This window comes from Podarcis vaucheri, assembly GCF_965113315.1.
Source record: "Podarcis vaucheri genome assembly, chromosome: 4".
Lineage (NCBI taxonomy): Eukaryota > Metazoa > Chordata > Lepidosauria > Squamata > Lacertidae > Podarcis > Podarcis vaucheri.
In genome coordinates this window covers 29,066,200-29,092,182 of record NC_138762.1, presented here as the reverse complement: position 1 = coordinate 29,092,182, position 25,983 = coordinate 29,066,200, and the positions used below count along the sequence as shown (strand labels likewise).

The following is a 25,983-nucleotide window of genomic DNA, read 5'->3' as shown; positions in this document are numbered from 1 at the left end:
GACCTCCGGAACGAATTAAGTACTTAACCCGAGGTACCACTGTACTTATTTTCATAGAATCATAGAGTTGGAAGGGACCCTGAGTCATCTAGTCCAACCTCCTGCAATGCAGGAATATGCAGTTGTCCCTTACGGGGAATCGAACCTGCAGCCTCTAACCAACTGAGCTATCCGAATGACTGGCTATAGGACTGATATAGGAAGGGTTTTCGAGCTTTCTCTTATCTTAACCTTGGATCACCACACAGTAGAAGAAATACCGTATTTTTTGCTCTATAAGACTCACTTTTTCCTTCCTAAAAAGTAAGGGGAAATGTGTGTGCGCCTTATGGAGTGAACGCAGGCAGCGCACCTATCCCAGAAGCCAGAACAGCAAGAGGGATTGCTGCTTTCACTGCGCAGCAATCCCTCTTGCTGTTCTGGCTTCTGAGATTCATAATATTTTTTTTCTTGTTTTCCTCCTCCCAAAACTAGGTGCGCCTTGTGGTCTGGTGCGTCTTATAGAGCGAAAAATACGGTAATTGTTGGTCCTCTCTGAGAAGGGTTTTGAGGTAAAACCCTCCCCATTACTGTGGGAGGCTCCCAGGTGCCTTTTGGGACAGGATTGGCAAGGGGATAATGGACATGACTGTGCTGGAACTACTTATTATGAAACAGTGATAGCTTATGTATACTGGGTTAGAAAAACTTACAACAGAACAGCACACATACTGCTAACTGGTCTACTACTTATGGCAGGCATAGGCAAACTCAGCCCTCTAGATGTTTTTGGGGCTACAACTCGCATCACCCCTGACCACTGGCCCTATTAGCTAGGGATGATGGGAGTTGTAGTCCCAAAACATCTGGAGGGATGAGTTTGCCTATGCCTGAGTTATGGGTTCCTAATCTCTTGCTTTTCTTCCCAGAATCATCTGAGGCTACCAACCAGGACTTGCAGCAAAAAGAGAAAGTCCCAGGCAAATTGCAGGGGAGCTAAAAGGAAAAGGGAGAAAGCATAACAAAACAAGATTGAACTTTCCTGATGAGGGCTGGTACATTCTGCACAGTAAGCTTTTTCTTTTACACGTGTTTCTTGCTTTCTTTCCGCCAGCCTGTGCAGACAGACACCTATTGAAGGACAGGTGATGGGAGTGCACTGTACTTACCATCTGAATCCGAGATCCATGTTATGAAGTGTCTTGCCTCCTCCTGATACTGAACAACAGCTGTTACTTGGTAGGAATCTCCTTGAAACTGAAATGAGTAGGTCTCCAGATCATTACGTGGCAAGCCTTCCACAAAGTGCATCATAAGTACCGAGGAAACACTATCAAAGAAACAACAATTTGTAGCTTTAGAACTATGTAACTTACAGCATTATTAATACTGGATACATCATCCACACACAGCAGAATTAGCAACTAGCTGCTTAGGAAACTCCATTTATGAAAGTTTCATAAGTATCTCAAAAGCTTTTTATAAAACCACCCAAATAAGACTATTTGAGAGCTTATAGAATGAGATTCCATAAGCCATGGTTTTCAAATAGCAGAACCTTGGAGGCAGGCACAGACGTCTAGCTGGCAAATTCATAGTTACATGATGGGACCCAGCAAGGCTACTAATATTATGCCAGAACTGCATTTTCATACAACACTAGCAGCAGCTCATTATCCACCTGCGATGTAGTTTTACTCACATCAGCAGCTTAATATGGTTCACACTTACTTTTCTAAAACCATTTCTCTTCTTTGAGATTTGTGGTGACAGTTATTACAGGGACCAGTATGAACAGCTTTCAGCGGGTGCCATTCTGGGATGATATTTGTAAATGTTGTCAATGTCTTCTGATGCCTGAAATAAGAAATGATCCAGTGCTGTGAGAAAATGATTGCCAAGCTAAACCTGGGACATCCAGAAGAGTCATTCATATGAATGATCCACATTCAAAATTGCTCTGAACCTGCTGCAACCAAAAGCTTAAATGTAATTTTAAGTTCCAAGTTAAAGAAGTAAATACTGGCAAATTTCAGGGATTGCCCTAGGGTGGGAACGTTTACCCCATGCAACAGTTTTTAAAGGCTACAGGAACATATACCTGCTGCTTGCAGGTGACTGAAATGCCATAAACAATGAATTTTCCAGTTTAAAGTAAGCTTGACTGTAAGCAGTGGCATGTCTGCAACAGTAACAAAAAAGATATCTGTGGATGTGTACATGATTCTCCCCTGCATGTGAACATAGCCTTGGAGAACTGTACTGCCAGCAAAATGTGCTGGTTGTTTAGGCTAGCAAATAGCCATTGGAGGGAATGTCTGTCAATATGGGGTGAGATATTATGCTCCTGGACTTGGTGTCGTTATCAGGGAACAGAATCAAGTAGAATGGAAGTCGAATGGGATGTATCTGGGAACCTCATTTATGTTGAGGCTAAACATGATGTTTGGGCTACTGTCATATATTGCAGTGTTCAGCTCTTGAATGCACCCTTTAACTGGCAGGATCAATTCTGACCAACAGCAAGAAAAACTCAGGAATTATCAAGTACTGCAGAGCTAGCTTGTCTTTTCTGACAGCAAACACAATGTTTTATGCTACGCTGTGAAAGAAGACGTATGGCATGCTTAGAACACCCCATCAATCCTGCACATGTTCTGTTTGAAGAGAAAAATATAAAAACATCCACACTGATTTGAAGATTAACATGTGCTTGTATTAAGGAAGATGAGAAAGAACTTCAGCAGAAACTAACCTGTCATTGACTTGGTAGCCACACTGTGAGCATTCAAACTTCCATGAATAAGAGTGGAGAAACAGTTTTTCTGTTTGAGGATCATTCTTTAAAAGTAGAGGGAATGCAAACACTGGGCTCTCCTTGTTACCTTTGAAGAAAAGAAATGGGTTGAGATACATGAAAGCGCCCTGCAGGACAGTAAAAACATTTTACTATGTTTCATAGAATCACAGAGTTGGAAAGAGACCATGAGGATCATCTAGTCCAACCCCCTGCAGTGCAGGAATATGCAGCTGTCCCATATGGGGATCGAACCTGCAACCTTCGCATTATAAACACCATACTCTAACCAACTGAGCTATCCAGGTCCTTTTAAAATAATGTAAAATACCTTACTGAACATGGCCAAGATCTAGTGACTCTTCAAAAGACGTTTCACATATTTCAGAAAGCACTTACAAGGGCCAATTCTTACAAACGCTGGTACACAGGCTCATAAAGCGTGTTTTGCTTTCAGTTCAAACAACGAAAGTATGAAGGTCTAAAGATACCTGAATTTTGCATTGAATTATATACTTTTTAAGTCATTGAAATATCTATTAATTATACATTTTGCTTCCTGTATTAAACAAAACCTAAGACCTAATTTATGACAACTTTTTTTGGTAACTGTCAGCAGCAGCTTATGCATCTTTACTCAAAAGCAAGTTCCACTGAGTTCAATGGGACTCCCAGGTGAGTGTGCACAGAGAGTGCAGTTTTCTTCTGACACAGGATTGGGCTATACATGATGAGAAACTCTTAACAAGGAACCCTATGTTAAGTTAGGGCCATAACTCAGTGGCAGAGCATCTGCTTTGAATGCAGAATGTCCCAGGTTCAATCTCTGGCATCTCCAGGTGAGGATGGGAGAGAACCCTGCCTGTGTGGCACAGAGAGCCAGTGTGGTGTAGTGGTTAAGAGCGGTAGTCTCGTAATCTGGTGAACTAAGTTTGATTCCCCGCTCCTCCACAAGCAGCTGCTGGGTGACCTTGGGCTAGTCACACTTCTCTGAAGTCTCTCAGCCCCACTCACCTCACAGAGTGTTTGTTGTGGGGGAGGAAGGGAAAGGAGAATATTAGCTGCTTTGAGACTCCTTTGGGTAGTGATAAAGTGGGATATCAAACCCAAACTCTTGAAAGCTGCTACCAGTCAGTGAAAACAACACTGAGGTGAACCAATGGCTTGATAAGGCAGCTTCCCATGTCTTAAATGGAATCTGCATGTTCAGAGGCACTATACCCTTAAATATTAGTTGAAAAAGGCACGGCCTTCACACTCAGTTTCAGAACTTGCCCAAGGTATCTGGTTGACCACTGTGGGAAGCCAAATGCTGGAGTAGATGGACCTTTGATCTGATTTAATAGTATTCTCCTTATGGCTAACTGAGGAATCAATGGCCCAGAAAACAGCTAGAACACACAAAGGCATCAGATCATTGAAACCGGAATCCTATCTGAAGCTAATGACAACGAAAAGTAGTTTGCAGCTGATGGACAGAAAGGAAGTACTAGCATTGTAATATATTTGCACAGAACTCTTGAGGAATGACTCTCTCTGGACCCACAAAGAAGCTAAAGATAAAGGAACTTTACAATACAGGGAAAAAAGAAAGTAGGTTTGGCACTAGTTTACTGTCACGTTTGGAAACTTAGCACTGTTATATGTAAAATAATAACAGCGACAATAATGAAAAACCCTTTAGCAATTACTTACCTAATTTACATTTAAGCTGTGGCTGAAGCTGGACAAAAATTGTATTTCTGATTTCATTCAAGTGTGATTCAGCTCTTGAAAGAACATCCAAAGGAACTTCCGAAACACATTCACCTGCACAAAACAGAATGATCCATCAACATTTTGTCTCCAGGAACTGCCATTTTTTTATTCTGTACCAACAATAACTGGGTATTTATTCCATTTATTAATGTATGTATATATACCACTTCAACATTGTCCTTGAGCTGGTAACACTATCAAATAGATGTAATTATCCTATTTGTTTTGTAGCTGTTATGGCTATACAAGTAACCAGACTTCAGATGCTCACAAATATCTCCAGTGCTGCGAAATCAGATTAATGCAACCATCTCTATAAAGAACTATCCAAAGCTAATGTCAAGTGGTGTGAACCACTTAAATCAACTAGGACATCTGCCAAAGCCAAACCTCTGCCTTGCCTCTCATGAAGTGGCTTTCAAATTGCTTCCTGGAGAACCATGGTGTCTTCAGAAGCTTATCAGGCACCCATCAAAGAGAAATGTCAGACAAGAGTCAATGGAAGACAGCTTGCCATCACTACTGATCTTTCCCTGGAACATAAAGCTAGAGGAGATGAGTGTGTTATAGGGTATACTGTCGCTCCCAGCAGAGCTACAGTGAGGCTCTGAGAGTCTACCTGGTACTTTATCTGAACCAAGCATGTGAGCTGGAACATGCTCTGGAATCATCTGCAGTGCACTGAAGGTTTTGAAGGAAACAATTCAGATGTTCCTTAACAGAAAAGCTGATGTGGAAAGCATAACCAAAAAGCAACATTCAAAAATGCATTGCACAAACTCCAAGCAAGTATCTGATGTCAATAAACAGCATGATAGGAATATTTTAGCCTTCACAAAGCAAGCATTGCATCATCTGATGTATCTCTAATCACACTGGGCAGATTCTGATGCCATTCATGGATGAGGGAAAAGAAGAATGAGCAACAGCCCATGCTGCTGTTCTATTGGTGGAACAGGTTTTGATCTAATAAGAGGTGTTCACTCATGTAAGAGAGGAGGCAATTGTTGTGGATCCCTCCTTCCTGTTGCAGTCCCTTGCCTCCCCTCCCCAAATCTGTTACAGGGGGCTGGGGGACCCTCCAAAACAGCATGGAAGGAGCTGTGGGAGGCTAAAGGGGAAGGGGAAGTTGTTTTTTGATTATTTTTTTAAAAATCACACCCCCATCTCTTATGTTACTGGAAAGTTATTATGTGAAAGGCAGTAGTGGCTATCACTCTTTTGAGTTATCTGAGCAAATGTGGGGGGCTTTTTTGCATGAGATTAGTTTATGAAAGTAGAAATATAAAGCAGAAAAACTACACCACTGCTTCTAAAAGACTGATTTTTTTACTTAAAGCTGGTTCATTTCCCAAAGCTGAAGGCTGGTGCACATACTAGAATCACAAACTTATTTGAGAAAGTAAGGAAAAAAGGAGGCTGTAAGGTCTGCATGGATTTTAAACCGTTATGCAGACTATAAAAGAAACAGCTGCATTGTCCAAGGCTCAGAGTTCTATACACCCCACTGATTTCTCTTCTTAAAAAATTATTTTGACAGCAAAAGGAAAAAAGACACTTGTGTTTGGCTTACCTCGTTGGCAAGTATTCACAAGTGCAGTTGCTTCGTTATATTTTGCAAATAGGCTCTGGATTACAGATACGTTTTCCAGGACTGATCCACTCAGAATCATTTTTAGTGTTTCTAAATGAACTAGGGCTGACAGAATGCAATCTAACCAGCAGAGAGCGTACACATTCCTCCACTGAAGCCACAATGGCTCTGGCCGAGATGGTTTGTCTTGATGCAGAATTTGAGACAATGATGAACCAATTTCAGGATCTGACAAAAGCTGTGCCTGAACACTGAAAATTTCCGGTGAACTTCCTTGAGCTGCCATTTTCATGCCCATTTGCTGCTCCACGGATTCTGTTGCACTATTAAAGTTCGGCTGACTGGCTTGTGGAAAGTCAGGCTGCCCTGACAGAGTCCCAAACAGATTATCGCCATTGCACTTGGGAGCAAGATCAGGTTTGAATGCCTTCTCATTTTCTATCAAGTTATCAGTCCTCGTCAGTTTTAAGTGTTGGGGAACAGCAGAGGTTACCAGGCTTGTGTCAGATGACTTTCTTTTCCTACAAGTGCCCTGAGATGGAGAATCCTTTTTATCAGTAGGGATTATAATGCTGCTTAGTGGTTCAAATCCCAGAGGGTAGATGCACTGAAAAAGAGGGGAACACAAAGATATCTGAGTAAATTAATAACACGCAACATGGGTCTCAGGGATGCAACAGAGGGCTGTATACAGAAACAACAGGTATGCAACGCCTAATGAAAAATGAATAAAATCCAAATGTGTTTTAAATAGCACTTCTCTGAGATAGTAAGTTCTCTTTAGAATTCCATAATCCTTCACAGTCAACGGTACTATAAATTGGTTCATTGAAATCAGAAACATTTTTAGAAACATAAAAATTGGCTTGAAAGAGAGTATCTGCAGAGTAATATTTGGTTTTTCTCTCACTATTTGTTTGAAAGGATATTTCTGAAATGTTTTTCTGGACATTTGATGTGCCTATTGCTGCTGCTCTCTTTTTTCCGACTTTTACAAAAAGGAATAAAATTTCTAGTTTTGATGAATTAGGCTTGGATTAATCAGCGCTTAGGCGATGTAACCTTAGATCACCGCCCTCCCAGATTCTCCTATGGATTTAGCCTTTCCTCCTCCCACAACACCATTTTTCTCTCACTGTTCATCCCTAAGCACAAGCCATAATCTGTCTATCTATTCAAACATAATGTACTTGCGGTTTAATGAAACCATTCTTTTATATGCCAAAGGGATACCCAGGGATACCCAGTTATAAAACATTACGGCAACTACTTAGGAAATTAGTATAAGTGTTCAGATTAAGAATCATGGATTATAGGAAAACTGGACCAATCCCAACTCAACAAGAAAAAGTGATGCACCTGTGGATTTTCACACAAGAAAATAGATTCTTCAAAACTGAGGTGATATATTCTTAGACCTCGTATGAGACCCTTCTTTTTGCAAGCTGGGCAACTTCCATCGGGAGTTACTTCTGCAGAATTGGAGTCCTGAAGTGATGTAAAACAAACAACAAATGTGTTATTCTTGAGAGGCCAAATATTAAAACATGGTAAAATGAATTTCATAGCATTTATGTGTTTCAGAGTTAAATCTGACAGCAGTGAAACATAACAAATCAAATACAGATGAGAGCAAACGATACTGTACATAAATTGGCTTTTATATTGACTGTTCGGGCTATATGCACTGAACAAAATAGCCTTTACCATCAGTCTGACCGTGAAAATATAACCAGCAATAGATCAAATGTGTTCATAAACTTTTGGGGAATAGGTAACAACATTTGAAAGTAAATCTTTCGCCATTTCAGTAAGATTTCCGTGGAAAAATAAATTTTACAATTTTTTTTGGAAGGTCATATAAATTAGGCCAATAGAAATGAAAAACTCTCTCAAACTTGAGGAGGAGGAATGAAAAAAGAGAACTTTGCACAATGTGAAAGAGAACTGAACTGACTTTTCCCAAATACCCCACCATGTGGAGTGCAGATGCCCCTATACCAGTCACTTGCAAACCATTTCCAATCTTCTGGCAATCCATCATTCTGAGGCACTGGCCAAATTATCATGTCACTTGCAATTTTTCAACAGTCCTAAGGATTTTTTCCCCATATACTCTGAAAAATAAGAAGTGAACAAGAAAAGTTAAATAAGCTTTTTTTTTCCCCAAGAGCAATTTTTAGAAAGCACATTAAAGAAAGATTTTTTTGTGTGGCATAGAAGTAGATGCATTTCCTTAAATCAAGAAAACCATATAAAAAAATGTGTGTGTGTGAAAGAGTGAGTGAGAGAGAACCCACACCAAAAACCTACAAGCATGAAAAGAAACTAACTTGACTTGAAGTTCGTATTTGGAATATAAACAGATGAATTAATAGCCCCAACAGCTCTTGAAAATATTGTTGCTGTTCTACCTGCAAAGCAATCAAGCAACTTGTGGCACAATCTAGGGAAGATGACAAAAACTGCATCATGTCATCCTAGGTGCTCTACACTGGGTGTGCTACGAAAACTGCTGTTCACATTTCAGCCCAAGCAAATAGACAACACTGCCTGATATAGTGCTACCAAAGTTAGGCAGAAAGTCTTGCCTATAGTGTATGTGCCACGGATGATGCAGGTACAATGATGCCCAATCAATTAACTATAGATAGACTGGGAGCTCCTGCAGACATGATCATGTGTACATCCCCTCCTTCCCTTCTCCCATTCTCTAGTTAGTGATCAGCTAGCATTAGGTGCAAGCTAGACCTCAGCTGTGCCCAATTTATGTCTGACCTGGGCCATTTTGGGGTGGGCAGAAAACTCATTTGATTATGCATTTCATTTCTCTCATGTTAAAATAAGCATGCACCAGATCATGTGTATGTGCCAATAGCATTCCGACAGTCAACAGCATGGGCATATGCATGCCATTACCATGTTAGCTCACATTAAACATATATGGGTTGCTGTGATGTGGATTTAAATATGACCGTGAAATACTTGAAATGCTTACACAGGTAAGGAACTTTCCTGTTATTTGGGTCATATATAAACTGGGTCTTTAAGAAGCTAGTTGTAAACAGAAACTCACTAGGTACAATTCAGTTCAATAGTCTTTTTTGTTTCTCTTGTACTTTGCCATTCAATATTTTCATGGGAGGGCAGATACGCTGTCATAGCATCAACAGCAGAGAAGAAGAGAAATAATAATAAAAACACAGTAATTCTGAAAGGATCTGCATACAAGCAATGCACAAAAGCTAGCTAGTTCAGAGCTAGCTTGTGCTAAACTAAAACCCATTTCATTCTGAAATAGTACGTGAACATATTCTTCAGCTTTTAAAACCAATGTCAAAAACAGTCACAAATGGTGAGCAAAATCCCTACCATGAAATTTGTCTTTCCTGTGACAGCTATGTTCTCAGTTGATGTTTTCAGGGAATTGTCACGACAATGCCAAAGTTTCTTACCTCGCCAGTTCAGATTCCATCAGTGAAGTTCAAAATTTTTGCCCAAGTATCAATTTATGTTTTACTTACAGTGAACCCCACTTGCCATTCTGTTGCCCACTTACTCAGTTTGGAGCCTTCTGAAGTGGTTCACAGTCCATGGGTTTTACCACCACCCTGAATAATCTGGTTCCATCTACAAACTTGACCAGCTCATTGCTCTCCTCCTAACAATTTAGGAACGTGTTAAATAGCATTGATCCCAGTGAAGATTCTTGGGATACCTCACTTCTTACTTCCCTCTATTATCAGAACTACTTTCTTGTTCTTTAACCAGTTTCTAATCCGTAAGAGGACCTATCCACATATCCCTTGACTGCTAAGTTCTAAATAAATGCTTTTGGCTATAGACTTTGTTAAAAGCTTTTTAGAAGCCAACACTTACAATATCTATCCGTTTGGGGTGTCAGTAAGCATGTAGATGAAGGCAAAGAACAGTAAAATGTTGGTGAAGCAGGATTTCAAAAGGATTGCTTATATCTTTAATAATGGTTTCCATCAGTTCATCTGGACAGAAGCTAGGCTAGCTGGTCTGCAATTTTCTGACTTCCCCTAGACCTCCTTTCAAATGCTTAGAAGACCCAATAGCAACCCAAGACTGTAATTTTGGGTGCCTAGAGGAGATAACCCCCCTATTATCCTTTACCCCTCCTAAAAAGAGTACAAGCCTGCTAGCCATTGTTAGAACAGCTTTGCTTGGATTCATCTCCAATCAGCTTGTCCACATAAGACCACTGACAGAAACCTAGTAAGCACTGAAACAGCAACACCTTCTCCTATCTTTATGTATACTCAAGCTACTTTTAAATATCTCATTATTAAAATCAGTGTTCTAAAACAGGCATAGAACATAACTATAACCTCACACTAGCTTTCAAACCAATTGTGAATCACTATCCTAAAAATGGTACAGCCAATGGTAATACTTTCACTGAACTATTGGTGTGAAATAGCTGAAGTAATAGACAACAGCACAAACTATTTTGTAATAGTCTAATAACAAATACATGCTTTTACTTCAGCACTACCTATGGAAATGACTGCTCAGACACTGTTTCAATTAACCAGTGCCCTACAACCTTGATTTCTGGCTGATCTCCAGATTTAGCAGCCATACTGATACTTTGGCCTTTAACTATCTGTGGCCTTTTAGAAATGAGTGGGATTTGAAAAATGCATTCCTCTTTCCCCTTGGTTTTAATGTACCTATGTGCGGTTTATTGTATGTTTGGTTGTAAGTTGCTTTGGGTTGCCCTGGGCAATATAAAGTGACTAACACATTTAATACATAATAGTAATAAATATATTCTATCTCTGTAGCAAGAGTCCATGATTATGTTCAGGATCAGTAACATTAAATGGCAATTAAGAAACTTTATTGCTTTTAATATTGTAATTCATTTATTTAACTGATATTGAATTCTTTCCTCCAAGACACTTAAAGCAGCACAAACCTAACTAGTAGACTAAACTAGGTGAGACACAAACAAATAATGCACATCCATGTCAATACCTGACAGAAATGTTGATTTGCAAAAAAGAAAACTTGCAGCACCTTAAAGACTAATAAACACACTACATAATAAACTTTAGTGGGCAAAGAGAGCCCATTTCTTTTGTGAAGATGCAGTTAATACCTTTGATCAGACAAGATTACCATATTAGTAATTCAAGTAGTTATGGACTCAACAGTTGATGGATTCATCCACATGGTTTCAATCACCATTTGCATGAGTGATTGTGAAATGATGTGTCAGGCACTGGCAGCAATATAGGTATCCTGCCCATTGGAAAATGTATTCATTTGCATCATACACAAATATTAACACAGTTTTTGTTCTTTCACCTCACCTCTTCTAGCTATAAGAAATCACCTGCAATTTTCTTTTTAGTTTATATAAAACCAGGAGGTTGCTGGAAATCTCATGGTCAAACGATACTAATCTTGCAACCAGACCCCCACTCCAGAAACTCAGTGAGAATAGCTCAACAACTCAAAAAACTTCACCAAATTTGGCCCCTTTGAAAAAAGTTTGGGCACCCCTTTTATAAGCAATGTTGCCCTGCCTATTTTGCAGCAGAATACTGAAATGAGGTGAACTGCTCCTTATGCTTCCTTAACATTATGGAGAAATGGGAATCTGAGGTTTATAGATGTTTCTTTATAATGCAGGAATCTGAACACAGATATTCAGAGATTTTGGAGAAAGCCATTGAAACAGTTATAGGTACAAATGAACTACCATCAATAGCACAAAGATAGGTGCTCTTACTTCATGTGTGTGGTCAACTAAGATACAAAACATGTTAGGCAAAAGACTGCAGTCAAATTGTGTAAGAAAGTGCACTGTGGATCACTGCAAATTAGTAAGTAAGTAATGAAAAAGTAGTAATGAGTATTGCAAACTGAACAAGTAAACCAAACCTGTCAGCATTTCCATACATCTATATTTGTCATAAGCAAATCAAATCATGCCACTATTGCTGCTGGGCTTGGCCTGCTAAAGACACTTGAACTGTTCTGGCCACAAGGATTCAGTAAAGAAGGTGCCAAACAATGCAATCACCTATGGTTGAACAAACAAATCTATATTAAGACTGAAGTGGTCAATGCCAAATTGGAATTAAAAAACCATGACCTTGCAATTATGTTTCAGTAGAAGACCAATATTGCTTCGGCCTATATTGATTAATATCAACAGAAATAAGCAGTAGAAATACCAATTAGTATAGTATTAATAATATTGAATATTGATATGAGCACTCTGCTGTGGCATGTATGTACCTTAATACTATAATAATGTTGTTTTTAAACAGTCTGCATAGAATTCTAACCCACTAGGTACCATGGGTGGACTTGGTCCAGAAAGGCAGCTTTTAAACATTTAAAAAGGAAAAAGGCAACTTTGCATATATCCAAAACTGAAACTGGTTAAAGTTACAGGAATGCAGAATAAGAGATATGCTTTTCCATACATAAAAGAATTGTTCTAAAGTTTCAAATTTGGAGGATATATTTTAGTTAAGGTTAGTAAGACTGAGAAGGCTAGGTTTTTAACTATATATAATGTTGTTGTACAAAAGTACAAATTAATGCTTTGTATATACAACTGTTAACGTTGGAAACAACAACAGAATATAAAATATAGCAATAATTTTAAAAGGCACCAGCAGCTATGAAATGCACTAAATGCTATAATATTTCTTTTAGGTCTTTACAGTTCCAAATGAATGCTGGTAACTAACACTTGAAAAGTGCATGCTGTCCAGAAATACAGAGCAGCAGTCATAATATCTGTCGGTACAACAAATAACAGCCCAATCGCTATGAACTGGAACCTAATGGAAGTCAAACTCAGCACGTTAAAAATAAAGGCTACTTACTAACCCTATGCACCATTCCAACTGCTGACACATGCTGGCTGTGGGATGGGACTCTGTGTGTACAAGCATGCATTAGACTGAGCGGGAATCCTGAGCCAATCAGGAACATGTTTCACCTGGCCAAATGTGGGACTGATGCACATGTAGTCAGCAGAAGGCAGGACTAGCTCGTGATTCCCTTGCACATGTTTTCAGCATAGAAGACAGTTTGTGTGAGTGCTCCCAGTACCACATGCCTGGATTTCTTGGTAAAGTGCCTTGCTTTCACCATCTGGTTCAGTATTCCCAGTCAGCAATTAAACAGAATGCCAGTATCACCTTTGTATGATGACTTGCATAGATAATATGGCAAAAGGCACCTGATTTTCATTCTTTAACAACCCTGGCTGCAAGTACAATTGGATGGTAAAGCACGTTAATAAGATAGCTAATTTTTGTTAAATGATACCATTATAACAGAGAATGTTTAGGCTGCTTTTCCACTGTAGTGCTTAAGAGTTTGGGGGGAAAACCTTAAATAAATAATGGAAGTTGTTACGTCTAGCTCCTGAGATGGCACACACATCCCTTAAAAAGTTTCATGAAAAGAATTATTTCACCACTTGTAGGGGGTGATGTGTGTGTTTGTGTTTAAACAACCTTACTAGCGTGCCAGGAGGAAAGGCAGGTCCTGCTAAAATTCCGCTTTCTGTGCATGTCTGAGGCTTCTGGAACCCAACAGGGCTAAATCCCAGCAATATGGTTTCAAGATCCCTCTCAAGATCTTAGGCTGCCATCATCAACCTTAGACCCCGGGTCACTCCTCGTTCCGTGGGAACATACCCTCAAGGACCGGGATTTACTTCCACGTTCAAGTGCGTCTAAGCACCCAACATGGAGGGAGCTGCGCATACGGGAGAAAGCGAACCGCCGTCACGTGCGAAGCCACTCCCCACACAAAACAAGGCAGCTGGAGAAGCTTCCCCACGTGCGGGCAAGCAAGCAAGCCAGACGCGAAAGCGACCCTCTCAGGCCCGCGCTCCCCGCCGCGCGGATGGCTCAGGGGGGCGAGCCGAGCGCACCGTCGTCACGTGAGAAGCGGCCTAGACACCCGTGTAAGCGAAAGGTAACGCAAGCGAACAGCAACGCCGGGATGCTCGCAACCCGGGTTGCCACGAGGAGTAGGAGGTGGAGGAGCAGGGGGCCGGCGGCTCCCCTTCCCCGCCCGAGCAGGGGAGCCCCGTGAAGCCGTTACTCACCGCAGGGCCCCCCGCGGGAAAGGAAGAGGGGACAGGCGCCAGGGGGAGAGCCGGCTCCTCAGGCGACGGCGACGCCGCTCGTGCGTTCGTCAGGCCGGCTGAGGCCTTGTAGTGCAGCTTCCGGCGCCGTCCTCTCGAAGCGGCTTCGCGTCGCTCCTCCTTTTCCCTCGCCGCACAACCGCACTGAGGCGGGGCCTGCCGGGCCCGTGTGGGGAAAATGGCAGCCGGGGGGGGCGGTGTCGGGAGCCTCCTTCTCTTCCCTCTCGGCTCGCGCGTGGAAGAGGGCCTCTTTTGCTTCGTGAAGGAGCCTGTCAGGAGGCTCGTTGTGGGGAAGCGCTGAGGAGGTGGAAGGAGGAAAGTCGACCTTTCCTTATTTCTCCTCATGGCGGGAACGGTTCCCGCCCTTGCCGCGACAGCAGCTTGCCAGGGAGACATGCGGGGAAGAAGCGGGACAAAGTTCCGCTTAACTGAGGCAGCCGCGCCCAGGATTTAGCTGTTTAAGAGGAAAGGAGCGAGCAGGCAGCACGGTGGGGAAAGGGTGCGAAGGCGTCGAGAAAGGGGAGAGAGAAACGTTTGCTTCCCTCGTGGCACCGCGGGCAGCCGGTGAAGCTGAGCGTTGGGAGATTCAGGACGGATAAAAGGAAGTACTTCTTCGTGCAAAAGCTCAGGGTTAAACTATGGAACTCTCTCCCACAGGAGGCAGGGATGGCCAACAACCTAGATGGCAAGATGAGACAGATTTATGGAGGAGAGAGAGTGAGCTATGGATGGCTATTAGCTCTGCCTTCATGGCAGTGCTTCTGAATAACAGTTGCTGGAAATCGCAGGAGGGGAGAGGGCTACTGTGCTTGAATCCTGCTTGTTGGTTTCCCACAGGCTTCTAGTTGGGCCACAATGAGAACAGGAGGCTGGACTAGATGGACCATCCGCCTGAACCAGCAGACTGTTCTCATGTTCTTAGAGGTCTCAATAGGGCTGGTATAGAGTGGAGGTGATTCAACCCCCAAACCGTATGCTGTTTGCTGGTTATTATCTCTAACTTGTACTTTATAGAAGGATGGTCAGTCTAGTCTGTAGCCGCAAGCACAACAAGAACTCCCGTGGCACCTTGAAGATGGAGAATAAGTTAGTCCACAAACACTTTCCCTGTAATAATAAATTTTGGCTGCATTCACATAACAGTTTGTTCCATTTTCACTAGTTTTCTGTAGCTGTTAATTTCCACATTACTGTATATCTGAGCTTTCACACCATGTGAAAGATGGTTCCAGGACTGTAGTGGAAAATTGTGCAGGTTTAGCACTTATTTCCATATTATTTGCAAACGGATTTTTTTTTTTTCTGGAAGCAAATAATGTGGAAATGAGCACGAATCTTGACCTATATTCCACTATAGTTCCAGAAGTGACTTTTATGTCATGTGAAAGCTCACATGTAATGTGGAACTTAAAAGGGAAAAGGCATGAAAATAGAATAAACTCCTATGTGAATGCAGCCTCAGTCTTTAAGGTGTTACAAGACTTATTGTTTTTATATCATTTTTATGTGCACATTTATGTAATTCCATATAAATGCTAGCTAACTTGAGACACATGGTTTAACTGTGAATTCCTTTGTTTCCAGATTAACCACAGACCTAAGCAGATGCAAACCACTTAAAGTCTCACCCAGGAAATAATTCTCATTAGAAGGTTGGAGGTTAAGTCATTTATAAGAGTTCTTCCACAAAGAGAGATTGTAAGTTTTGTGGTGTAAAATGTGTCAAAGATTCTGGTATCCTGTTTTAAAAAGTAGACAGATTTCTTTCCCAGTGATATGGGGCAGAACATTTTTCCATTTCATAAGCTCATTAGTAGTAATGAATGGGTGCAAATTGGCCAGGGGTTTTATTTTAAGGATGTACATAGCTGTAACATTTCAGGGATAGATGTTTATCTTAATAGATATACCAATGGAGTTACACCTTGTTGTGACTTTGTTTCTATGTCATGGTCTGCAAATGTTATTGCCTTTCCCGATTCTCCACAAGACTGTCTTCATGTGGCCCATACCTAAAACCAGTCAAGCTGTTGATAAAGGATCTGTATATGTGCATGAATGCATTTACTGTATACGAAGATCTGACCCTTACTTTTACATGACCTCAACACTGTACCTTAAGGTGGCTCCTTTTTCTTGAGTGCATTCTAGTTTGAATACAACCAGCTTCCCCTGGTGTGGAGATGAAGTGAGGGGAAAGCAGTTCCTATTGTGCAGTTGTGGGCACTTAGTGCCTATCAGAGAAAAGGGGACCATTCTAGCATGATGTTTGCCCACTCAGGTGCATGCATGATAATATGTAAATTGATTCCTGTTATATGTTACTACTTGGCAGTAGTTGATTTTTAGATTCCAGGTCCCCACTTTTCCATATCAACACTTCCAGCTACTCTGAAATATCTGTATAGACAGATTTTTGAGGAAAGGATATGATACTTTTGAGGGACTCTTTTGAGGATACCTGCCAGAGATTATGGGTGTGTGCGCATCTTTCTAACAGAGAGTCAGTGTGGTTGAGCGGTTAGAGTGGTGGACTAGGAGACCAGGGTTCAAATCCCCACTTGGCCGTGAAACTCACCAGGTGACTTTTGACCACTCAGTGACTCAGTCTCAGCCTAACGTACCTCACAGATTTGTTGTGGGGATTACATTGGGAGCAGGAGAACCATGTCCACTACCTTAGGCTCCTTAGAGAAAAAGGTGGGAAATAAATAAAGACCAAGGAGGTGGAGGGCATACCAGTGTAAAAAAATATACATTACCCATTGCCTGGATTCTATACCACCATATCTGCTGATTTGTCAGCAGGAAATCTAAATGAATCTAAACCAACCAGAACCACACCACCTCTGCACAAGAGGGTGTTATAAGCAGACATGGGAGAACCCTACAGTTTGCAGAAGTACAGAAAATATGTGGGGAGGAAAATCCTATGGTGGGGAGAATATTCCAATAATAGCTCATTGAAGGCTGAGCATGGCTAGTACCCATGAAATGCTGACTGATAATAATAATAATAATTTATTATACCCCGTCCATCTGGCTGAGTTTCCCCAGCCACTCTGGGCGGCTCCCAATCAAGTGTTAAAAACAGTACAGCATTACATATTAAAAACTTCCCTGAACAGGGCTGCCTTAAGATGTCTTCTGAATGTCAGGTAATTGTTTATCTCTTTGACATCTGATGGGAGGGTGTTCCACAGGGCGGGTACCACTACCGATAAGGCCATCGCCCAGCCCTTCCCGGCTCGCTTTTATCAGCCAGGATGGGCAAGGATCAAGGAGACAGGTGGTCGGTTTCACTTGTCCAAGCAGCCTGTCCACATCCTCAGAGGTAACAGACTGATCGTTGGGGGGGGGGACCTGACAGTTGGTGGGGGGTGGAATGAAGTGCCTGGAAAAGAAGGATGAAGGAACCTAATAGCCCTGCTGGGTGAGGCCAGTGGCCTGCCTACTCCAGCATCCTTTTCTCATAGTGGCCAACCAGAAGCCTGCGAGCATCACCAGAACACAACAGTGCAAGGAAGAAATGCACATTATGGGAGGAGTAGAAGGAACCCACACAATGTCTAGATAGGTCATTTCATGTTTCACACTGAGAAGCTATTTATAAGTATTGCCAGGGATGGAAGTGAGAGCTGCCCAAAACAATCCACTGAGAACTGTGTGTGCTCAGTGGGCACAGACTGCTGACTGAACTTTTGAGGCTGAGGGAATGGAAAGCCAGAGGGAGGGAAATGGAATGGAGTGGCTGGAATCCTGAACAGAAGTATTGCATTATATACTAATAGTTGTCAAAACCTAGTCCCCCAAATCCCAGGAATCGGCTCTTATTGATACAAATGGTGTCTAAAGCCAACCCTGCCAGGTAGTACATTGCCACCACTCCATACGCCCAACCAACCTGGGCCAGGAGACTCCCATAGCTTACCAGACACTAATATTCCAGAGAAGCAAAAGTTAAAAACCAGATTCTGCTTCCTAAGCCTTAGGTTACCAGCTTACTCAGTATATTATAACCAAGAGGTTAGGGCCAGATACAGTACCACGGCTTTACCTAAGCAGACAGACACCAGTTTTAAATGAGGTGGGTTTATTTAAAAGGGATAGGGTAAAAATGAAGTAAAAATAGCAGTAGTACAAAGCATAACAGCTACAATGGATCCCCAGGACCAGTCAAAAGGCTTGGTAGCTAGAAACGTCTGGCTCTGGTCTGTGTGCATTCTCACAGACTTCTCACAGCTTCCCGGTTAGCGTGTTACGGCTTTGGCCTTGAAACACAGTAGCACAAGCTAGCATAGGCGCTCCAACTTGATGAAACAAATCCAGTTAATGGGGGGAAACTCTTGCAGAGACCAGCTTTTACACAGGCTGAAGTAGGAAAGCCATTTTCTTGGCAATAGTCATCTTGGTTCTGAGTGCTGGTCCTTACATAGCCAAAACAATAAAATCCAAGTGCAATGAAGAGTTACTAGCATGTTTGCGGGAAAACCCTGAGGTTGCAGAAGCAGAAAACAAAAAACATTAAGAGGGGGAGTAAATGGGATGCAGGTGGCACTGTAGGTTAAACCACAGAGCCTAGAACTTGCCAATCAGAAGGTCAGCGGTTTGAATCCCCGTGACGGGGTGAGCTCCCGTCTCTCGGTCCCTGCTCCTGCCAACCAAGCAGTTCGAAAGCACGTCAAAGTGCAAGTAAATAAATCGGTACCGCTCCAGGCGGGAAGGTAAAAGGCATTTCCGTGCGCTGCTCTGGTTCGCCAGAAGCGGCTTGGTCATGCTGGCCACATGACCCGGAAGCTGGATGCCGCCTCCCTCGGCCAATAAAGCGAAATGAGCGCCGCAACCCCAGAGTCGGCCACGACTGGACCTAATGGTCAGGGGTCCTTTTACCTTTAAATGGGTGCCCCCCTCTATAAAGAGTTCAGTAAGAACTGAGCATGCTCAGTGGCAGCAGAACACTATGATGGGTGGAGGACACACAGAAAACAAAACAGAGTGATGGAATGTACTGAAATATTGAACAAAAGCACTCAATAGTGCAACATTCTGTTGCAGACCCAATGTAGTTCACTAACACGTTTTGTTGAACTGGAAGTATTCCAACCAGAAGATTTATTACTGTCTGCCTCAGTAGTCCTAGTATACAAACTGCCGATATGGCTGTCTTGTGTGGTTAAAAAACAACAGCTAAAAAGTGAAGTACATACATGTTTTATTAATAAACATAATTAATTGGAGACTCTCTTGTTTCCTTGTAAGCGTTTCTAGCATAGGAATAGCAAAAATCTTTTGATAGACAGTGATGGCTCTGTGGTAAGTATTGACAGGATGCTTTTTCCATCTTCATTACACAAAGGCCATATCAAAGAAAAAGAGGAGGAGGACAGGTAATAAAGTATGCCTCTATTTAAGAAAGTAATACTGTATTCTGAAGGTGATTGTTTCATGTGTATGATCTCAATGTGTGCAAACTATAACTAGTAAACAGTATGATTCAAGAGACTACACATTGGAATAATAAAATTGAATCAAATTATCTACCACACAGGCTTATTTTGTAAGTGAAACTATTATTGACTATTTTTTCTTCTCTCAAAAACAAAGACCAGACAGCAAAGTTAACAACAACAACACATGCCACATCTGCATGAAAAAGCGGATGTAATTAAAAAATCCCTGTAAATTTATTTACATTAAAAATAATACTTCTTCAGCTAAAATCTGTAATCCAGAGATTAAAATTGGTACTGATTCTCCAGCCATCACTGTCACCACAGCCTGTCTTCTCCTCGTTGCTATAAAACAGAATTTCACAACAGGCTTCATCTTTATTGGCAAGAAGGTATTTAACATAAGTTTCTTCTGAGCAGGTGTATTTATTCTGTTTCAGAACTTGAAATATAGGTTTGAATGTTCATAGCAAGTTTCATTTAAAAAAACAACTACAATACATTTCTATCTTTCTCAACCTGACACACATGGTTCTCTCCCCATTCTCTCCTCAAAACAACTATGTAATGTAGGTTAGGCAGAGTGAAGCACAAGTTGAGCTTCGTATCTGAGTGATTTGAACCCAAGTCTCGCAGGCCCAAGTCTAACCACAACACTAAAGAAAGATGTTGCATTACAAACAAATATTGCTGAATAATTAAACCAAGGCTTGACATTGCTTACCCAACATACTATAAACATAGTATAATCAGCTTTAATATTGATTAGCACAGCAAAAAGGATTCTTGGAATTTTTAGTTTCTTCTGCTTATCTATATATGTGAGGAACTATTTTGCCAATAATCGCTCATTATGCCATTTGGAGTTGTGCATGTCATAGTGAAGAGTTGCAAAATTCAAGGCATTTGTACATAACAGTTTTTACCAGGAAATAGACAGCAAAACAACCTTGGGTTAAGTTCAGATACATATTATTATTTCCAGTGTCAAACTTTCATTATTCTGGGGGCTATAAATTTGGCAGTGAGCAAATTAAGCATTTGCTCCCTCCTAAATTGTCCAACCAGGCTGTATGCTCATTGGCTTTCAGGTTTCGTGGAATTTTTAAAGTGTCAGTTGAGGATGTGGAAATGGTAAGAAGAAACTGGTTTGCTTGAGTTCCTAACATGTCCATAAGCAGCTGAGTGACAGGCTCGCTGAATGGAGGCTTTGACAATTCTTAGATTAATCCCTACTGCCAAGTCAGTCTTTACTTCTTTTGTGGTTTGGGGTATTTTTCAAAGAGACAGACAGATGCCAACAACAACTAGTGAACCTAAACGGCACTTGACTTCTTAGTATGTAACAATACAGTTTCCAGACTGTTTTATGATATTGTTACATGGCTCTGCATTTTATCAATGACCAATAATTGAATTTATAACAAGGTATTGGTGAAAGTGCAGAACCTGACAAATGTTCCAGGTGTGTATTTTCAGTGGCTTGCTATTTTCTGGTAGGTAACTCGTGGAAGTAATGATGAGAAACTGTTGTCATCTCTTGAGAACCTTCCCAGTAATGTTCCACTGCATTCAGCGGTTCACCTCTCTCTTTCTTAGTTGTCTGTATCAGGGACAGGATCTGGAAAACCTGGTGTCAATCCAGACAATACTGGAATAGAAGTTTGTGGTAATACCCATTTATTGAGTTCACCAATAACATAGCATTCAGGCTCCTTAGTTATGTAGGTTTGCAGTTTGGGGTGCTTCTGCATCCATTACTGTACACAGACTTTCCGGAAGTGATGTAGGTTACGAGCTGATAAGACTGAATCTATAGTAAGGATCAAAGGCAGAACAATAATTATTCATGCCTCTTTAACCTCTCTAGACTTCATGATTGATTACTTACCCCTGAAGGCTGTACAAAGGTTGCAGTTACACATCCCCCCCCCCCAGTAATTGCTTGAGAATAGTTCTACAGACAAGTATCTTTCTCTAGTCCACATTAAAGTCATTGCAGAGTAACTTCCAGAAGGAAAGAATCCAAAAGCTGTAGGTAGTGTGGTCATACCTTGACCAGCCATACCTTTGTTAGGGCAAGTCAAAATGTCACAAAGCCATATTTCAAGTTCTTCATAACTTTTCATCAGGTTAGCTGTTGAGCAAACTGCATAGCGGTGGGGTGTTTGAAGACGCTGGACATGTATAACAAGCTTAAGACACAAACTTTTCCTGCCCTTCAACTTTGTGATATTTTGTGTTGTTCTAATAAAGGTATTACAGTGCTGTGACTTTGGGGTGGTTTTGTACAGTTTTTGTTTGCTTCACGGGATTTTGAAACTATGAAAATGATCTGACAAAGGGAATTAACATTTTTGAGCAGCGGGGTGAGGAGGGGATGATAGACCGTTGAACCTTCTTTGGGGTCTAGACAGTGGAGTGCACCTCCAGGGGTAAAGTCAAACCACTGTGTTAGCAGCATGGACACTATGTGTTACATTTATAACCCACTTTTTCTCCAAGGAGTCCACGGTTCACCCCACTCCTCAGCTAATCCCTACAGCAAACCTGTTAGATAGGTGAAGAGGCTTGACTCAAAGGTCACCCAGTGAGCTTCAAGACTTGAGTGGGGATTTGAACCCAGACCTCCCCAGGCCTCAGTCTGATACTCTAGCCACTACACCACACTGGCTTCCTAGAGTTCTTTTGCTCTGGGGTAGCTTTATAAATTAAGTTGGTAAATACCGTATTTTTCGCCCTATAGGACGCACTTTTCCCCCTCCAAAAATGAAGGGGAAATGTGTGGGCGTCCTATGGGGCGAATGCAGGCTTTCGCTGAAGCCTGGAGAGCGAGAGGGGTTGGTTCACACCGACCCCTCTCCCTCTCCAGGCTTCAGGAAGCTATCCGTAAGCCTGCGGAGCCTGGCGGGAACTCCCACGGGCTCCGAAGGCTTGCAGATAGCTGCTTGCAGCCCGAAGCCCGGGGAGCGCAGCACTGTGCACCCCAGGCTTAGGGCAGCTATCCGCAAGCCTGCGGCGCCTGGCGGGAGTTCCCGCCGGGCGCCTTAGGCTTGTGGATAGGTGCTTGCAGCCCAAAGTCTGGGGAGCGTGGCACTGCACACCCCGGGCTTAGGGCAGCTATCCGCAAGCCTGCGGAGCCCGGTGGGAGTTCCCGCCAGGTGCTGCAGGCTTGTGGATAGCTGCCCTAAGCCCGGGGTGCGCAGTGGGCTACAGCGCCGTGCTCCCCGGGCTTCGGATAGCAGCAAGCTCCGGGAGCGATGGCGAGGTTGAGCGCAACCTCGCCATCGCTCCTGGACCTGTTCTGGGGCCTGGGGTCATGGGAAGCTCAGGCTTCCCCCGCCGCCAGCCCCGCAAGCTCCGGGAGCAATGCAAGGTTGAGCGCAACCTCGCCTTCGCTCCCAGACCCCCAGCCCCGAGGCTAAAAACGAAGCCAAGACAGCTAGCGGGATCCATCCCGCTCGCTGTCATGGCTTTGATCTTTGGGGCTCGGGGGGGGGGAAATATTTTTTTTTCTTTATTTCCCTCCCCCCCCAAAAGTGCACCCTATGGGTCGGTGCGCCCTATAGAGCAAAAAATACGGTAAATATGGGGAAAGCAGAATGTCCTTAGAGAAGGATCTGAAATATTTTCCTGGGAGCTTGAATTTGTTTTATTCTGGGTGGCTAGATTGGATGTTTTAATATGTTGTCGACCACTTTGAGATGTTTTCTTTTAAATGTAAAGCGTTATAGAAATGAAATTAATAATAATAATATATTGTATGGTAAAAAAAATGGTACCTAGACATTCTGTTAGGCGACTGTAACCTAACGGTCTAGTCCAGGGGTCAGCAAGGTTTATCTTGCCTGGGCCAGATTGGTCCCGCAGAGATCCCTTCATGGGCCGGATTGCATGCGTGCCTGCGATTTTTGGTGCCTTCCTCCTTCCCACCCGCACAGACGTGATTTTCACTGCTGCGGAAGCGAGCCCCCGTGCTGCACTGCGCCGGTTTAGTGCAGTACGCAAGCGGGCAGCTCGGATCGGGGGTGGCTCGTGGGCTGGTCAAACGACCTCTGCGGGCTGCTTCCGGCTTATGGGCCTTAGGTTGCTGACCCCTGGTCTAGTCCAACCCCCAGCAATGATTCCTGCATTCCAGGGGTTTGGACTAGATGACCCTTCAACTCTGTGATTCTATGAACCTTGGTTTAAGGTGCCCTTTGGCAGTTAGCTTATATATCTGAGTTTCTAACATTGCCTGGAATCGGAGAAAAAGACGGGATATAAATAAATATAATAATAATTATGCTGGAAGCTGTCATTCCCCCAAGGCAACTATTGTCTGCACTGACTGGCAGCCGTCTAGGGTTTCAGGCAGGGAATTTTTTCTAGCCATACCTGGAGATGAGGGGGCTGAGCCAGAGGCAATATGGAGACAATGTGGGGAGCGATAGGAATACACTGTGTGTGTGTGTGTGTGTGTGTGTGTGTGTGTGTGTGTGTGTGTGATGTGCAACAAGCTGAGTGGCCTGCCTTGCCTTTCAGGGATGCTGGTGATTCGTGTGTGTGTCATCAGCCAGGCTCCCCCAGAGGCAGGACTTCTCTCTCCACAGAACAGGTGGGCAGTTAGCCAGCTCTCTACCTTTGCTGCTGTGTTCCCGGTAGAGCATGAGACTCTTAATCTTAGGGCTATGGGTTCAAGCCCCACGTTGGGCAAAAGATTCCTGGAGTGCAAGGGGTTGGGCTAGGTGACCCTTGTGGACCCTTTCAGCTCTACCGTTCTATGATTCTGTGACATGGGGGCAACTGGCTTACTTGGACAGTACCAATGTCCACCTAGCATAGCTGCTGAAACAGCAAACCACAAGCCTACACTGAAGGAGTGTGGTTCAGAGAAACCCATGCTGTTTGCCATGCTTTAGCTACCCTGAGCATAGGAGCCAGTTCCTAGGGTCCCAGGTCATAGAAACCTAAGAGTTGGGACACTAAGGGTCCTCTAGTCTAACCCCCTGCAATGCAGGAATCTCAACTAAAGCATCTACAGTATGACGGATAGCTATCCAGCCAGATGTAAAACAGATCAACAACTGTGGAAGACATCTGAAGGCAGGTATAGGGAAGTTTTTAATGTTTGATGTCATATGGCCGCCAGAAGCATATAACACCAGTCCTAAAGGATATTTACTGGCTCCCAGTTCATTTCTGAGCACAGTTCAAAGCACTGGTGATTACCTTTCAAGCCCTAAACGGCCTTGGCCCACTATACCTGACAGAGCATCTCCACTCCCATTGTTCAGCCCAGACACCAAGGTCCTCCTCTGAGGGTTTTCTGGCAGTTCCCTCACTGTGAGAAGCGAAGTTACAGGGAACAAGGCAGAAGGCCGCCTTGATAGTGGTGCTCTCCCTGTCAAGGAGATAAAGAACTATGTAACTTTGAGAAGACACCTGAAGGCAGTCCTATATAGGGAAGTTTTTAATGTTTGATATTTTACTATGTTTTATATATGCTGTAAGCTAACCAGAGTGGCTGGGGCAACCCAGCCGGATGGGCGGGGTACAAATAATAAAATTATTACTATCCCAACACCACTAACGGAGTCTGCCTTTTTCCTCTAGACGTTGCCGCTGCCGTCATGAGTGGGAAGTCGCTGCTGCTGAAGGTCATCCTCCTGGGCGATGGAGGTGTTGGGAAGAGCTCTCTCATGAACCGCTACGTCACCAACAAGTTTGACTCGCAGGCTTTCCACACCATCGGCGTGGAGTTCCTCAACCGGGACCTGGAGGTGGACGGGCGCTTGGTGACCCTCCAGATTTGGGACACGGCCGGGCAGGAGCGCTTCAAGAGCCTGCGGACCCCCTTCTACCGGGGGGCCGACTGCTGCCTGCTGACCTTCAGCGTGGACGACCAGCGGAGCTTCGACAACCTGGGCCACTGGCAGAAGGAGTTCCTCTGCTACGCCAACGTGAAGGACCCCGAGCGCTTCCCCTTTGTGGTGCTGGGCAACAAGGTGGACAAGCTGGAGAGGCAGGTGATGCCCGAAGAGGCCCGGGCCTGGTGCACGGAGCACGGCAACTACCCCTACCTGGAGACAAGCGCCAAGGACGACACCAATGTGGCCGTGGCCTTTGAGGAAGGTGTGCGGCGGGTGTTGGCCGTGGAGGAACAGCTGGAGCGCTGTGTGCTGGGCAGTTCCATCAACTTGCATGCCAGCAGCAAGGCAGGCTCTTCCTGTTGCTGAACAGCCAAGGGGGTGGGTGGGAAGGGCACATC

General features: G+C 43.2%; 1 protein-coding gene and 1 pseudogene across 7 annotated transcripts in view; one reads left to right on the top strand and one right to left on the bottom strand.

Moving 5' to 3' along the window:
- USPL1 (ubiquitin specific peptidase like 1) overlaps positions 1–14,679 on the bottom strand; it is a gene marked incomplete at its 5' end in the record, with an annotated part of 17,239 nt that extends 2,560 nt beyond the window's left edge. Inside the window, 8 exons of one of the 2 annotated variants that reach the window (XM_082220248.1) lie at positions 1,149–1,309; positions 1,711–1,836; positions 2,735–2,864; positions 4,472–4,585; positions 6,108–6,735; positions 7,488–7,616; positions 8,086–8,245; positions 14,245–14,352. In XM_082220248.1, the coding sequence (XP_082076374.1) occupies positions 1,149–1,309; positions 1,711–1,836; positions 2,735–2,864; positions 4,472–4,585; positions 6,108–6,735; positions 7,488–7,616; positions 8,086–8,172 (1,375 nt within the window). Of the gene's footprint in view, positions 1–1,148; positions 1,310–1,710; positions 1,837–2,734; positions 2,865–4,471; positions 4,586–6,107; positions 6,736–7,487; positions 7,617–8,085; positions 8,246–14,244 lie in introns of both variants that reach the window. The other variant, XM_082220247.1, reaches the window with a different exon arrangement.
- LOC309531033 (ras-related protein Rab-9B pseudogene) lies at positions 12,404–25,983 on the top strand (annotated as a pseudogene). Of its 5 annotated transcripts, XR_014224698.1 has the most exons (5): positions 14,087–14,111; positions 15,868–15,981; positions 19,543–22,369; positions 24,258–24,330; positions 25,329–25,983. The product of XR_014224698.1 is annotated as a ras-related protein Rab-9B pseudogene (transcript). The 5 variants fall into 5 exon arrangements; XR_014224700.1 differs by lacking the exon at positions 14,087–14,111 and having other exon boundaries at positions 15,863–15,981; positions 21,333–22,369; XR_014224699.1 differs by lacking the exons at positions 14,087–14,111; positions 19,543–22,369 and having other exon boundaries at positions 15,842–15,981.